Below are 16,654 nucleotides of genomic sequence, written 5' to 3'. Positions count from 1 at the left end.
GACTCGACAAAAAACAAAACAAAACCCATTCTTTCCTAGTAGAACGGTTAGGTCGTGGAATTCCCTCCCAGACAATGTTGTGAAGGCGTCCTTAGTCAATGCCTGCCCAGTTTTGTCTCCTGCTGACGGAAGGCAGCAGCAGCTTGTTTTGAGGCAGTTTTTATTTGTATCTTGTAAATTGAATATTGGCATTATATGCACCCTACCCTATAATGTCATAACACACACTGAATACCAAGATCTGCAAGAATCTTCAAGGTTGGTTAAGCCTGTTGATACCCTACAATGTAGTATGGTTGGGTGTTCATAATATCGGACACCTAACATTTTTCTATCAATAGAAACTTGAAAAATCTCACAATTTGCCTGAAATTTTACTCACGTGTGGAGAAAATACTCCGGATTCACAAGCGCGCACTAAAAATGCGATCTGAGGTACGCGCTCTAGATGGCGGCTTCGAACGCGTGGGGTGTCATTTTTTCCGCACTCAGTTGCCGAGCTCATATCGACCGACCACCCCTCCCTCTATTGACAATACGTATAAAGCGTACTTAAACGCGTTTTTTCGACAAGCTGCTGTTTTTTTCTAGTCGTAATTTTTTCCCCCAATAATATTTGAATATATTTTGAATCCTTCGATATTACTTTTGAAGGACTGTTTGATGAATTTGACTTGATTTTCATTAGGAAACTTTTCATCGTAATTGAAATAAATTAGATGAGTCGGTTTGTTTTTTCACATTCATTTCTCGTTTCTGCATCAACTCGTACGGTCGTAGCGGGCGACAAAATGTTTATGTCATGTGTATGTGTAACGTGTGTGCACGATCGTACAAGCGGCGGTGACAATTTTGCGTTCAAAATCATCAAATTTATTACGGAAGGATACTCTACATCTAACAACGAGTCAGCAAAGGTAGGCCTAGTTATATGTAGTTACACGATAAACCTTATTCGATTTTGCTAAATTTCGGTAATTTAGAGGGAATACTTAGTTGTTTTCGCCACATTTTACTCGGTAGCGTAGCCCAGTGAAGAATCGAACACCGTTGCGCGTAGTCCCATGCGTACATTTTCTTTCTGTACGCGCAATGCCATTATAATGCGCGGTCGGTCGTTATGGACCCAGTCGGTGGGTTGGACCCCTACCATACTAGAGTTGTAGATTGCACAGTTAGAATCTATTCTAGTCTTTATTGATCAACTCTGTGCATGTTGGGTTTTGACGATGTTGCGTCATTTCATCAATTTGGTCTTGTGTACGTTTTGTAACCTATGAAAAGCTCTCCACATGCCACAAAACATGTTTAGTCTCAGCAATCATGAATGACTGCAGTTATGATACCAGATTAGTACTACGACTACAAGAATATTTGGTAATAGGCTACAGACTATCTATTGATTTACATGTATACCCTGTATTTCATGTTGCTTTTCTTTCACAAATACAGTAACTGAAGACCATGCAGTCATATTCAGATCAGAGAGAGTCAAATTTTGTGGGTGAGATTGATGAATTATTAACCCAATTTATACTTAGAAAAATAGGAAATTTTTGCCGCAATGTGGACAGGAGATCATTGCAATAGTTAGGTGGGTTTCTGGCTGTCTGTTTTCCTCACCTCTTAGTACAATTTAAGAATGTCAGTACATATCAAATAAATACTGTTGGTAACTATCATTTAGAGTTCCTTTTGTAAAAAAACAAAACAAAAACATAAACATAATAGAATTATCATAAATGTACATGCCTGGTGGAAGTAATATTTCCAACCATGTGTATTGCTTCTAAGGCAAAGAGAGTGAGAAAAAAAAATGGGGTCTGTACTGTTACAAGAGTCCTAGTGTACATATGGATTCCAGAGACCCTTGCACTAGGGTTGAGTTTGGTTAAGATTAAGGTGTTGGTTGATATTGAATATTATCATCTACTGTATATAGGACGTTTAGCGGCGCATTAAAAATGTGTATTGTTGTCCGCTCAATTTTTTACCGTTCAATATCACAGCATATTGAATGAAACACAGACCAACATATTAATTCCCCATCTAGGCTACCGTTGTTACTGGCCATTCAAGATCACACTGTATTCTGTCTCGTCTGTTGTGTGAGCGCTTGCTGAGTGCGCAAACGCTTGCTGCTAGTGTGCATCATTTTGTTTCAATTCACAAGCGCGCAAACATCTTGCTAGTTGCTTGTTTCATACGCAGTTTTAGGGGCTTCCCCTTTTCAGCGCTGGGATATGACCGCCGCGTCAACTTCAAAGACGAGTAGACGCCCGGTATTTTTGTGCAGTTTATGCTAGCTCTACTTGATTGTGGATGATAGTAATTATATTGGATGGCATTAATTCATGGAATACCAGGGAATATTGCACTCGTTAGGGTCAATATTGCACTCATCTTCGATTCGTGCAACATTGGCCTTAACTCGTGCATTATTCCGTGGCATCCCATTCATAGCCATCCAATGTAATATTAGAGATTCCCCTAAAGTATACCATGCCCCATTTTCCTCAATTTCCATCAGAAGTGCTGCCTCTCTTAGAATGTTGGATTTGGGAAAAGTATGCATTGTTTTAGGGGGGAGGGTACAATAGGAACTCTTTCTAATATTAAAAGACAGACAGTTAATCATATCAGTGTTGATGCTCACTCTGCATTCTTGTTCGTGGACTTGAGCTACTGTCTCATTTTACTTTTTCTACTAGTCTGTAGAACTACATGTAAATGAATAATCATTCTTTTTTTTCTTTCTGTACACAAATGAATAACATTCATCTTGAGAGTCCAACATGTAAGCGTTGTAAACTCAACAATCGCATCCATCTCCTTGATTTCAGTATTTGGGTTTTTAAGCACCTTTTCAATTCAAGCAATGTAAGTGTTGTTGTTTTCTTTTGTAAGACTTCAGGCATTGGTAGTTGATGACTTACTATGTGATTATGATCATTATCCACTGAAAAATTGTATCTCTTTTGCCATTACAGGGTATGTCAGGAGCCTACTGAAGATCCTGTCATGACCAACAATGTAATGGCACGGTCGTGATCCTCGCCTCAATTCAAAGCCATCCACTAAAGTCACTCAGGAGAGTTTTATACTCTGAAGATTGTGAAGACATTATCATGGCTTTGAGGCAGGACAGCGAGGTGGCTGTACCTCCTCCAGTAAGTCCAGATTCGTGCGCTGTCTGCGGTGAGAGTCAGAAGCTAATGAGATGCGCCAAGTGTATGTCGGTTGCTTACTGTAGCAGGGAACATCAGAAGCAGGACTGGAAAAAGCACAAGAAAACATGCAAGGACAAAGTGACTTCAAAGGAACCTACTGCTGCAGTGGTCAACACTGACAAAGTGAGGAAGCAACCCGATGGCCAAGCTAAAGCCCCAGGGGAGGGAGATGCAAACCCAGGGACGCAAAACAAAACCATCGACCTATCCTTCCAGTTTGACGAGAGGCCGTACAAGCCCATCCAGTTCCCTCAGCCCACTGCCAAAGACCCCGCCACGCTCGCTGCACATGTGACAACACGCTTGAAACAGGACAACTACTGTGTCGTGAACAACTTCTTGAACCCCAAACTTGCCCTTGCTATCCGCAGTGAAGTGACCAAACTCCACTCGTCTGGCATCTTTGTGGACGGTCAGCTGTCTGGCGGGAGGACAAGCAGCGAGGCGTCACAGATTGTGACAAAGAAGACTATCAGGGGGGACAAGATCACATGGCTTCAGGGCAACGAAAAGGAGAATTTCCCATACATCTGCCTTCATGTGAAAACCTTAGACGGACTACTTTCTAGAATCAACAGCTGTCTTGATGGCGAATATGAAATAGGAGGAAGAACAAAGGTTAGAAAGTCATCAGATTATGAGAAACGCTAATTGTCTCTATTATGTTAACATCATATGGGTGTTCCATGCAAGGAGCTTCCAATTTGTATGGTTTTACGGCATTGAGACTTTCTTTTCTTCATCCAAGCTGAGAAAATATGGTTTTGAAATTAAAGATATGATTGTTCCTTATTCAACTAAGCGTGCATAACTACAACATGTAATTTTTCATTATTTGACTAGAGAAATTCTTTCCATACAGATTTTTTAAAAAGTTTTTGTGTGTTTGTTTTTTTTACTGTGCATCATAATCCTTTTTAGATCAGCAAAGTCTGGAAGCCGGCGCTTCTGAGTTTCTATTTTAGTTTCTCCAATTTGACAAGTCTCGATGTCCATGTCCACTTACATGTGTGGAATCATCACAAACTTAAGCATTAAGCCATACGATTGATGCTAAACTCTGTTCATCTCCTTATTCCATCCTACTGCATTGTCAAATGCATTATATGGTTTGTTTTTGGTGACATATAGATACTTGATAACCATTGGTAGATAATGTCTCCATTCTAAACCTCTTCTACAGTATTTGTAAATTCTGGCCAATTCTTTTAGTTTAATGACAGGCCACACAAGCCTGTGATGGTAACTTAGTATTTATTCCAATATTCCAACTTAATGTCTTTTTGACAGTTTATGGTATTTTGTTAATATTTTATGCTGAGATACACAACTATGAGGTAATGGGGTACATTGGCTACAGTACATGATTTGTTACTGTATATGCCATATATTTCGCGAGTCTAAATTTTCGCGAATCAAAACTTCCTGACGATTTCGTGAGTGGTTAAATTCGCGATCGTGGAGTCCTGTACTGAACACAGGAATGTGTATGTTTACGTCACATTCATATCAGAATCAGAGTCAATATTTTTGTGTGTTTTTAATTTCGCGAATAGCGACTGACTCGCAAAATTCACGAAAATAAAAACCTCCCGAAATATTCGGCATATACAGCACCTTATCTGGCAGCTCTTTGGGAACTCATGTTTCTCTTGGTGGATAATTTGAATACATACTGAAAAACTCCTACTTGTATTGACTGCTTTTTAGAAGCTTCACTTTCATTATTAGTGTCATTTTTCCCCTCCAGGCTATGGTTGCTTGTTACCCTGGTAACGGTACTGGGTATGCTTGTCATGTCGACAATCCCAACAAAGATGGCCGCTGCATAACATGTCTTTACTATCTCAACGAAGGATGGGATGCTAGAGTAAGTTCAGAGCAGGGAAACACAGAAGTACTGTGAGTTTTAAGTCAGCATTGAGTTAACGTAGTGCAGAATCAAAGAAGCCAGAGGACCTGTTTAATACTACACGTACTGTATTCAAATTTATGGTCATGTTTTCTTCTTCTAAGAGTTTCCTAAGAAACTTTAACTTATTACCCACATCTTTCAGAAAACCCCATCCAATTTGCGTGAGTGGTCAAAGAGAAATGAGGATTTTTGTAGAGCATGTCAGGAATCCCTTCCCTCCAAGTGTTGTCTATTGTATTCACACATTAATGTGCAGTTCCAAGAGCATCCAAGTGCTAAACTTGGAAGAATCAGACCCATGACATGCTTTACAACAATCCACATTTCTCTGTGACCACTTAAGTAAATTGAATGTGTGTTGTTGTTGTTTTGTTTTTTTTTTTGCAAAATATAGCTAAGATGTTCTATTATATAAGACTCTGAAATAGCATTCAGATAGCTTAGTCATATTGGAAGTTTTCAATGCGAAAATCTGATTGTAATTTTTTTTGGGGGGACATACTGTACATTTCATCCAAATCTGCTTGCAACTTTTTGAGTTATTTTGCAAACAGACAAACAGACCAATACCAATGAAAACATAACCTCCTGCATTGGTAGAGGTAATAAAACTTGATCAAAAGTTATCCCTGTGATGGCATACCCCTCTGCAGAGTGATGGTGGTCTTTTGAGACTCTTCCCTGCATCCGGGGACCATGTGGATGTGGAGCCCTTTCTCAATCGGATGCTCTTCTTCTGGTCGGACCGCAGGAATCCACATGAGGTGCAGCCAGCATTCAAAACTAGGTAGGACCACTGGGGGGGGGGGGGGGGGGGGATTGTGAGGGGGGAGAGGGAGTTGCCATTTCTGGGGTCTGTGGTGTATGATGATGTAACTGATTATTAAGAGGGAGTTCAACAGGTGAACATTCAACCCCTAGTTCACAGATACATTGCACATCATGTTTGATGTAGTACTGTTTGTAGATGATAGGAGATACAGATGACCCAGTCAATCCTCTCCAAAATGGCTGATGTGAGAGCTTAATCAAAATCAAATAAAAATTAGGGAAGTTATGAAATTAACGATCAGTTAGATATTCCAGGATTTGAGACTGGGGTGTAGTTGCGTTTGAATGAAAAATTAGATATTTTAAAATTCTGTGTAGAAACCATATGACAAGTTGTGAGGGGATGATAGTATCACCTCACTTTTTGCGTAATATTTATATTGACTTTTCAAAAATTGTCTCCTGAAAAATTAGCAAAACTTCGAAATGTCATAATTTCCATATTTTTCATCTAATTTCGGTCAAATCTTCATTGTTCTGTGAAGATTTTGCTCCTTCTTTTCAAACTTTTTTTCAACTGCACAGGAATTTCCCTTTAAAATTCAGTTTGCATGCATTGCATCCTGTTGTTGCTATGTTGGGCAAGCATCAGGACGCTTTCTGGTTGTCAGGAGAACCACTTGTTCTTTAGCTGTACACCTAAACTGGTCTACTCAGAAATGATATCCTTCCAGATTTACAATGTTTAGGATTCATCTTGACTTTGACTTTCTGCATCTTATTTGCTGTGTGCAATCTTTGTCCAACAGATACGCCATCACAGTCTGGTACTTTGACAAACAGGAGCGACAGGAAGCAAAAGAGGCTATGGAATCCAGGACTAATGGAGGTTAGATCTTTCTTTGAACCATCTTCTGACAGCCACACTCGCTACTCGGTTCTATTGGTGCTATAGCGTAATCACTGCCTATTAAATATTAAATGCACGTAGACCCGGTGGATGCAGGGCGCTGTTGATGATACTGCCAATCACCGTTAGCATTGATAAGAAGATCGCTGAAGTTGAGCTGTCATCAAGAGTAAATCGCGTAGGTGTTGCTAGGTAACGTTGCCTTCGTTGTTTTCTCTGCGCATCACGCAGTCTGTAGTAATGCCAAGGTGCGTGCATATGTGCTTCTTAGTATGACGTCACAAAAGTAGTTTGCTAAAGCTGTCATCCCCCTCAGCTGAATCATGAGCCAAACTGTGACTGGACCACTGACTACAGTGGATCAGACTTCTTTGGACTCATGGAAATGGGTCACAGTGTAAGCACTAAAGAGGAGTTGATAGCATCTAGGTCTCTATAGGAAACTTGCGCTGTGCGCCCGTGTACGTGTACTAAACCACCGAGACATATGCGAATATAAACACACTCAAAACAACAAGCCAAAATATTATTTCTAAAATAAAAGACATCAACCCATGCCATCGCTGGATCATGCACAACTAGTAACTACTGTTGGGTTAGCATGCTGTGTGGGCTGTGACGCAGCGATATTTGGGGCATATCAACATGCTAGTACAGTACTTCGACTGCAGAACACACTACATATGCACAGGAATCACAGAGTAAAATCATTCAGTACTAGTGTTGTTAATCAAAGCAGGTGCCTGGGCCCTGAATGGGACTACCCTGTTCACTTTTTTTAGATAAAACTTGATAAATTAAATAAATCATAATTCTTATTTGTCTAGTGAGAGGTGAAGTAATTACAAGGCCCGCACAACTGCGAAATTAACCACATGGGAGAAGTGCTAGACAAGTAGCAATTTGCACATGAAATTTTCTGCTCGTACAGTACTTGCAGGCTCATGAGAAATGTGAATTTTCAAGGTAATGAAAAAAGTGAAGAAAGCAAGAAAGTAGACAGAGTATCAAGACAAGACCTATACTGATGTATATGCCTCTAGTTCAGGGGCCTCTTCTTTGAAATTGTGTGGGACTTTAGGTAATACAGTTGGCCCCTCGCTACACTCAAATATCTTCCATTCACTCTGGTGTGCAGAATTGTATTATCTGACAAGGATAAGTAGGAAATGGGGTAGAATTCCCCTTTTTGTCATTTTGAGAATTTACAAAAATTGGCATACATGTCTTTGTATGCTCAAGATATGAGTCAAACTCACCAATTTCATGATTTATTCTTCTTATAATCCATATTGTGTGCTTTATTTGGCAGAACAGTTTTTGAACCCTTCTTACTACACTGTGAATTAGTATGCCCAAATTCTGCAGTTTTGGAAGCGCTTTTACCTGAAAATGCATTGCATGCATGACAAAAAGTAATTTCCACCACTTATTAAAATCATACTCATTTTTTATTTAAATGATAGTCAATGTTGTAAATTGTGTTGTTACACTCTTCATGTCGGAATTGCCCATTCACCAAGCATTTACATCTTTTATTGGTCTGCTATGAGATATGTTACTTTTTTCCCCATCTTTATTTATTCAGACACTGATGATTTAAAACAAAATTCTATCCATGACTTCTATTTTTGACTGTAGCTAGTGAATGGTACACTGGAAAAAAACCATGTACAGAATTCTGATGTGATGAAGCACCAGTTGTAACTAACTCTCTTTTTCCCCAATGTATCAATATCCTTTTGAGGTTGGCTCCCCCTTTTTATGGCTCCACCACGAAGTTTTGCGGAGGCATTATGTTTTTAGGTTGTCCATCCTTCTGTCTGTAATCAATTTTGTGGAGAGCATAACTAAAAAACTGTTTGACGTATCCTAATAAAACTTGGCATGTATATGTATTAGTGGGCAAAGTTGTACCTATCAACTTTTGGATGCACATGCTCAAGGTCAAAAGGTCAAGGTCAAATGCTCAAAATTTCACACTATTTCTGTGCAGTGCCTGAAGGTATTTTCTTGAAACTAAGTGCATACTGTAAAACGTAGAATGTTCGCGTGCATTTTAATTTCGCAAATTTTGCAAGTGCCGAGATTCGCAAAGTTAAAATACACACGAAAGATCTTGTAAATGGTTCAAGGTCTCTTCATGGATTCTCTTGGGAATTTTAGGATCATAGGGTCAAAGGTCAAGGGTCAGTGGCTGGGTTAGAATGCTAAAATTTTACTATTTAGTACTGAAATTATACTTTTCGTCATACCTTGAAATTTACTCAATGCATAAACTTTATAAAAGGGTCAAAAGTCAAGTAATATTCTTCAAATCCCCAAATTTCTGCACTCTTAGACAGTATAGCCATTCATCCAACTAAACCTAGTTCAAGGAAAGTGAACATTCAACACATTTGTGACAAACCTGTCATTTTAATATTTTGCCAGTTATGTGCAACTGTCATCACACATTGTCAAGACATTGTACTATAGACCTATTAGGAGAATCATGCATTATCATACCAGTTGCCAAAGCGACATTTCTAGTTTTGTGTGTTTGTCTTCAAATACAACAATGTACCGGATATACTGATCAAATTTGCAAGTCCCAGTGGATCCTTTTGATGGCATCATACATTTGAATCCCATTTTGCCCTTTGTTTTTACAACCCCTCAGATATCAACAAGCTGCAGCAGCAGTATGCCCTGATGGATCTCAAATCCAAGGAGGCTGAAAAGGTGGCCATCAAGGACCGCATCAAGGAGCAAGCACAGAGCGCCCTCAACAGTCTGACTGAGGAAGAGCTGCAGGTAGGATCCTCCACATAGTGAGGAGGCAGGACCGTCGAGTCGTGCTACTGAAATCAACTACAGTTAAACTCGCATAAGTCGATCTTCTCGGGACTGAGCAAAACACATCGACTTAGGCGATTTTCGACTTGTGCGTAAGTCGAAAAAAATCGACTTACAGCAGGGAGGTGTCTCACCTCCCTGCTTACAGTTACCAGGTACACCACACGTACATTATGTATGATGTACATGTATGTTGTCTACTCAGAAGCCGAGAGTTGGAGCGGTGTGCCGCAGCACGGGTCGCCCGGCAGGGCCCCGGCTAACTTTGTATGGACAGTGCATTAGTATTGGCACAGGTCCGATTACTTTACACCCTTGTTAAACCTTGGGGAAGTGAATATGAACGACATTTGAGCAGTGATTGATTCCAGTTTACCATACCGTGGCTTGAAATGCGTGTAGAGGTGCAATTCTGATTTACCCGTGCCCGTAACTTTCCACCCTACTTTCCGCTTTGAAAACTCAGCAGCTTCATCCATACCACTCCACTGCACAGCGCTGCAAATGCCAAGCTACACTGCAAAGCTCAATACTATACTGTACATGTAAATGAACGCATGTGTACTGTACGAACGCCTTACTGCGAGTGGAGCAATACACACTAGCCCAGTCGCTGTACGTACGTACGTAGCGCGACAGCTGACAGGACTGTACCAGCGGACCTCCAAACACGAAGAGAGTTCAACGATCGCATGCGGTGTGATCGCTTTGAATTTTGATACTTTAGATCTTTTTTTTTTGTCACCACAAACTCATCTCACAACAAAATAATAATGAGTAATAAATAATGAATAATAAATGACAGTGATTTATTACACGATAAAATCTTATTCGACTTAGGCACAGTGAATTCAATGGTTTTTCCGTGAAAGTGTTCTTGGAATTTCATCGACTTAGGCGAGTATTCGACTTACAAAATTCGACTTGTGAGTGAATTAATACACGTAAGTCAATGGGGAAAAATCGGGAATTTTTAAAATCATCGACTTACGCGATTATTCGACATATGCGACGTCGACTTAGGCGAGTTTAACTGTAATTAGTAAGGAGCAAGGTTTATTTTGCTAGTGCAGCAGTTATCCAGGGGACATCCTGATAAGAAATGGACAAAACTGTACAATCTGTGGCATTTTCTTTATTCCCCACTAATTTGAAAAATTAATCTCGGTGTGTTTATGGGCTGTTGGTAGAACATTAATTCTTGCTATCGCCAATGACGAAAAAAGTACCTGGATATTGATTTGAACATCATTTACGGTGAGTTATGGGATAGTCCGGTAGCAAAGTCACTTCCGTTCGTACGCGCGTGATACATGACTAATGCTATTTACACACACATCCAACTGTATTCTACGTGTACTTCCTGTTTTCTCGACTTGAATGACAGCTTATTGAAATTTCTCCATTCTTAAGAAATTGCTGTTGATACGACTATTGGTTGTTGCTGCGAAGCTGCCATGTGTTGTTCGCATGACAATAAATGAAAAAAATCTGCAGAAATAGGACTCTGACTGGCATGCGAAACGTGACGTGGCCGCGTGGGTGAAGTTTGCGGGTGACTCCGCTGTGCAAATTATGCCCCGCGCCGGAAGTGCCCTTGCTACGAAGTGCACTAAATCTTGACGAAAAAGCCACATCCGGGTACTTTTTATGTCATTGGCGATAGCGAGAATTCCCAAGTCTCAGGTCTACTTAAAAGGAAAAGATGAGTAACTATGAGAATTATAAATATTGTGATTCCTCCTGTTTGCCAAATTAAAGAGGTCCACATACTACACACTGGCCTTTTTAAGTTTTGAATGTGCCTGCAGTGTGCATGGTAGATTGGGCAATAAAGCAATCTTGTGATAATTTCATGTTGAGTCAAACGCGTATGTTAGCATGCATGAAAGGGGCACTCTATTATGAGCAAAGTACTGCACTCGTGACCCTGTACCTCAGTAAAAGGTGGCAAAAGAAACCAACATGCTAAGAACAGTTTGTGGTGCGAAAGTTTTAGTGTAGATATGTTTCTGCAATATCTTCACTCCATTTATCTGAACAAAGTTTGTTTCTAGTCCTGAAAGTGTGTGCTGTTGTTATGCCTCCGCCACAAAGTGGTGCCAGAGGCATTATGTTTTTGGGTTGTCCGTCCGTCCGTCTGTCCTTCCGTCCGTCCGTAATGAATTTTGTGGACAGCGTAACTGAAAAACCTTTTGAGGTATCCTAATGAAACTTGGCATGTATGTGTAGTAGGGGGTGAAGTTGTGCCTATCAACTTTTGGGTGCACATGCTCAAGGTCAAAAGGTCAAGGTCATATACGTAAAATTTCTCTATTTCCACCATATCTATGCAATGCTTGAAGATATTTTCTTGAAACTTAGTGTATACATGTATTACCCAATTAAGATTCTCTGGTGAAAGTTTGGGGTCATGAGGTCAAAGTTAAAAGGTCAAAAGGTCAAGTAAAAATATTAATATTAAAACTTCACTTTTTTCTCCGTACCTTGGAAATTGTTTAAGGTATCTTCATGGAACATAGTATATAATATACATGTACTGACTGGCAGTGATTAGCTAGAGAATTTAGGGTTCATGGGGTCAAAGGTCAGGGGTCAAAGGTCAAGGGCAACACTTCAAAATTTTATTATTTCCCTTATATTTATGCAATGCCAACAGGATTATTTTTCTTTTACACTTGGTGTATGCATTTATAACCTAATAGAGATTCTCTGGAAAGTTTCTTTTTTTTTCTTTTTTCTTTTTTGCCTCAAAGGTCAAAAGGTCAAAGATCAAGTGAAAGTGCTGAACTAACTTTTTCCTCCATATCGCGGAAGTGGCTCAAGTTATCTTGAAACTTACTACATATTTATGCATGTTCTGCCTGACAGTGACTTTCTTATGAAATTTAGGGTCAAAGGCCAGATGAAAATGGTAACAATTTACTATTCAATACAGAAATTGCACTTTTTCTCCATACCTTGAAAATTACTCAATGCATAAACATATGAATGGGTCAAAGTCAAGTTAAAGTCCTTGAATCCCCAAATACATGCTCTCCTATTCATCCAATTAAAGCTAGGTCAAGGAAGGTGAACATTCAACACATTTGTGACAAACTTGTCATTTTAATATTTTGCCAATTTTGTGAAAATGTAATCACACATTGTCCACATGTACTATAGACCTATTAGGAGAATCATGCATTATGGCGGAGGCATACCAGTCGCCATAGCGACATTTCTAGTCTTTTGGGGGGGGGGGGTTTTGTGCCTTGATGCTCCATTTCAGTTATTTATTTTGCTGTGTGGATTGAGTGCCTAAAGTACTATTTCAGGTGTATGCCAACTTTTGTTTTGTCTTTTTGCAGTCATACAGAAAAATAGTATAGGGTTGCAAATGTAAGTACAGTGCACTCCCTTTATAACGAACACAGTCATAATGAAATTCTCAATACAACAAAGTAAAAATTTAGGTCCCAAAATTACCACCAGTATACATAATGTTATATTTCTACATACTCTGCCATTTGGCTGTAAAGAAATTTTAATGTAACATAAAAGGAACTTAAGGTCCCAAGGACTTCATTATAACATGAGTGCAGTGTAGTTTTTACATTTCCTCTTTGAACTTTGTATTTCTTTTGTAAGATTTTCTTCCATGAAGAGGAGACATAATGCTTATGGAATGTTGTTTCTTTACTTGATTATTATTATTATTATTTTATTTTTTTTTAACACAGCACCATCTATCTGTAACAATGTCTGGATGTGTAGCTTTTTAACAGACACGTCTTCATAAACTTTGCTAGGTCTCACCAGTCTGTTCCTCTCTCCTGTCTGTGTTCTTGCCCCAAACAGTCTGTGCTGGCGATGATCGAGCAGCACCCCAATCCCAGAGAAGTGCTCACCAGTCTCAAGATAGCCCCAGCTATCCAGGAGGCTCTTCTGGCTCTCCTCCAGGATAAGAGACAGACCGATTCATCTCCCACCACCTAAAATCTCTCTGCTGTTGGGTCTGATTTCATCATACATGTACTTTGTTTGACCATTTCCTTGTGTTTTGTTCATATCTTTCACGTATTTTATTTTGCGTTGTGATTGCTGGGAAAGCTTCTTATTAGCAAAGACCGCATTCCAAAAAAGTTCATGCCCATTTAAATGCTCTTTTAAGATTTCATCAAATGTGGCATCCCACTGGCCTTTCAATATTGACATCTCTGTAAAGACATTTCTTGCCATGGTTTTCCGCTTTTGCAAATGACCAAGCGTATGATGTACCGGTATCTTCAATTTGTGTGGAAACGTTGACCTCTTTTTGTGCAGAATGTTTGTGAGAACGTGCCGGAAATGTTTCTCGCAATAAAAAAGTGACATCGCAAAACAATGCAATCGCTGCACAGTTATGTAAAGCTGTGAGAGTTTCGAAGTACTTTTCAAGATAACACATGTAACAAATTTCATGCAAGCTAGATATTCTAGAGTGTAATACAGTTAATGACAACACAGAAAAACAAGAGTCATATTCATTTACCAAGCATAATTGTGGATCTTCAGTGAAGTCTAAAAACTGGCCATGGTAGGTGATAAATGAGTTCGGAGAGGAAGATCATTCCAGAGTTTGGGCACAAAGGCGATTGAAGAGCCATCACTGGACTTCAGTAGTGTTTCACTCATGGACAGAGAGTGTAAAAAAAAAAAAAAAAAAAAAAAAGAGAAATACTTTGCATGGATCTATAAGAATGGCATGCCTTTAGCACTGGCTTTCTTACATTCAGATCATATTTATCGCATTGTTTACCATGCACTGAAGCCCCTTACTGCATGATTGATTTTGCACACTCTGAATGTAAATAGCACAGTTAGCATACAGTAGCTGTGACTGTTTCCATAATATTCTCCCCACAGAAATGTGCTGAGGAAAGGCATAATTTGAAAGCTGTTGGCATCATCTGTCCTTTCCATTTCCATTCAACTGTACAAATTCGTATTGGTTATGAGTACTTTTTTCATAGCTGAGTAACTCATCAAATTAAAAATTGCAGGTCTGAAATCAGTTTCATCACTGTATATTGATGGTCTCTGCAGAGTGTTTAAAAGATAAATTCACATAGCGCAGTATAAACAATCATAGTTAACAGATATATCAAATACAAGGATGAAATACTTGCCAAGTATCATGCCTTGTCAAACCAAGTTTAGCCTATGAAGCAATTCCTAACTCAAGCCAAGCCTTGTCTACTAACTCGACCTGTACAGTGGTCTCCTGTTATAACAAAGTCTGTGGGACCGGCAGTGTTCTGTCATTGTATCGAAATATCATTATAACCGAACAAATAAACAATACAAAAAATAGAGCCGATGTTGTTGCGACCTGAATTTTTATTTCATTGTAACCAGAATTTCGTTATAACCATGTTCGTTATAACGGGAGTGCACTGCAGTACTCTAGCATCGACTATCAATGAAAGCCAAAAGCTCAAATTAGTAATCTTGTCCCTGCGATTTAGAGTCTGAAAGCTGCATAAAGAGTCAGTCTGTAGCACATCTGTGCTTTGATGATGTGGTGTGTTCACACAACCCAGGTGTCAATCATAGAGCTTGGAGTATGTCTGATTTGCGTTTGAGTTGGACATGCCTACCTTTCATAAAGATGGCCCACAGAGCTACTCTGTTTTTATTTTCAAGAGGAGCGAGCAGATTCAAGTCAATGTTGCTGTCATTGAGCTAGGTGTGTTTTCAAAATATTTCTTTTTGTATAACTTTCTGTAACTTCTTGTTAACCAGCTGTACTATTCATTCCAAAGCCATCTACTAGCACAAATCGAAATGAAAACTTTCTAATATGCCAAGTGTCATTATGAGTGAATGACAGAAGATTTTTGATAATTTTTTCGTCTCATATTCCCTTTGTATTTCTGCATCTCATTGCGAAGAATACGCTGCTGTCTCAACCACAAATATGTGAAAGCTATCCCTCAATCTTCTGTCATTGTTACATTGCATGATTCACTGTTGCAGAATGCTCAATTTGAAGTTTTTACTGCCCAACATAGCAATGGTATCATGCATGGTTTATTCAGCTCCATCATTGAAATTCCCTGGTCAGAGTATATCAGAAGAGCATGGGTTTTGAAGGAATATCTAGGGGAAAACGTGTACAATTACTCCAAAAGTGATCACAGTGGTGGCGGTACAATTCACTGGCTCATTCACATGTTTAGAATGACTTTTCTCAAATTGAATGAAAATGTAGACTTTAATACCTTATATCTGAGGATGTTGAAGAAAAAAACTTTAACTTTTAAGCAAAGTCTTTAGGGACTGGCAGTTTGAGAACATAAGAATATTACAGTAAGATCTTTTCTATGTTGCTTTCATATTTGAAGATTCTTCTTGGCCAGAACATGAACATGCTGAAATTGAATTTATATAATGTAATAAGCTTCCCTTTCAGGTCCTCCTCCAATTGAAGAAAAAAGAAGAAAGCACACATGTCACAACAACAATAATACACAGTTTATCTGGAAATTTTTGTTGAGACCACAATCGCATTTTACATTTTACATTGTACAAATAATGTTATAACCTCAAGTAGATTAAATGCAGGGAGCAAAATATTGGCATGTTTTAATTTGTATTTTTATACCCGCGCCAAACGAAGTTTGAAGGGGGTGTATAGGAATCAGCGGACGGTCGGGCGGTCGGGCGGTCGGTTGGGCGATTGGGCGGTCGGGCGGTCAGGCGGTCGGTCCGTTGCAAATCTTGCGTCGCGAACTACTTCCTCAGTTTTCAACCGATTCCCATAAAACTTGGCACAGATGTGTGCCTTGGGTTGTAAATGTGCAAGACGTATTTTTTGACATTACCCAAAAGTACGTTGCCATGGTAACGGCATATTATGGGCAAAAATGGGTACAAATCTTGCGTCGCGAACTCCTCCCACAGTTTTTGATCAATTTTTATGAAATTAGGTACAGATGTTCATCTGAATATGTTAATGTGCAAGGC

General features: G+C 39.3%; 1 protein-coding gene across 1 annotated transcript; it reads left to right on the top strand.

Annotated features, from left to right (window-relative positions):
* The first annotated feature begins 3,029 nt into the window (after positions 1–3,029).
* LOC140230084 (egl nine homolog 1-like) lies at positions 3,030–15,000 on the top strand. Its single transcript, XM_072310296.1, has 6 exons — positions 3,030–3,848; positions 4,981–5,100; positions 5,799–5,932; positions 6,726–6,805; positions 9,489–9,622; positions 13,505–15,000. Exons 1-6 carry the CDS (start codon positions 3,129–3,131, stop codon positions 13,640–13,642), a joined length of 1,326 nt encoding a protein of 441 aa, XP_072166397.1. The 5' UTR covers positions 3,030–3,128; the 3' UTR covers positions 13,643–15,000.
* Positions 15,001–16,654: the final 1,654 nt, after the last annotated feature.

The sequence above is a fragment of the Diadema setosum genome, chromosome 1, assembly GCF_964275005.1.
Source record: "Diadema setosum chromosome 1, eeDiaSeto1, whole genome shotgun sequence".
NCBI lineage: Eukaryota > Metazoa > Echinodermata > Echinoidea > Diadematoida > Diadematidae > Diadema > Diadema setosum.
Note: the sequence above shows the minus strand (reverse complement) of the source record. Positions and strands in the feature narration are given on the sequence as shown.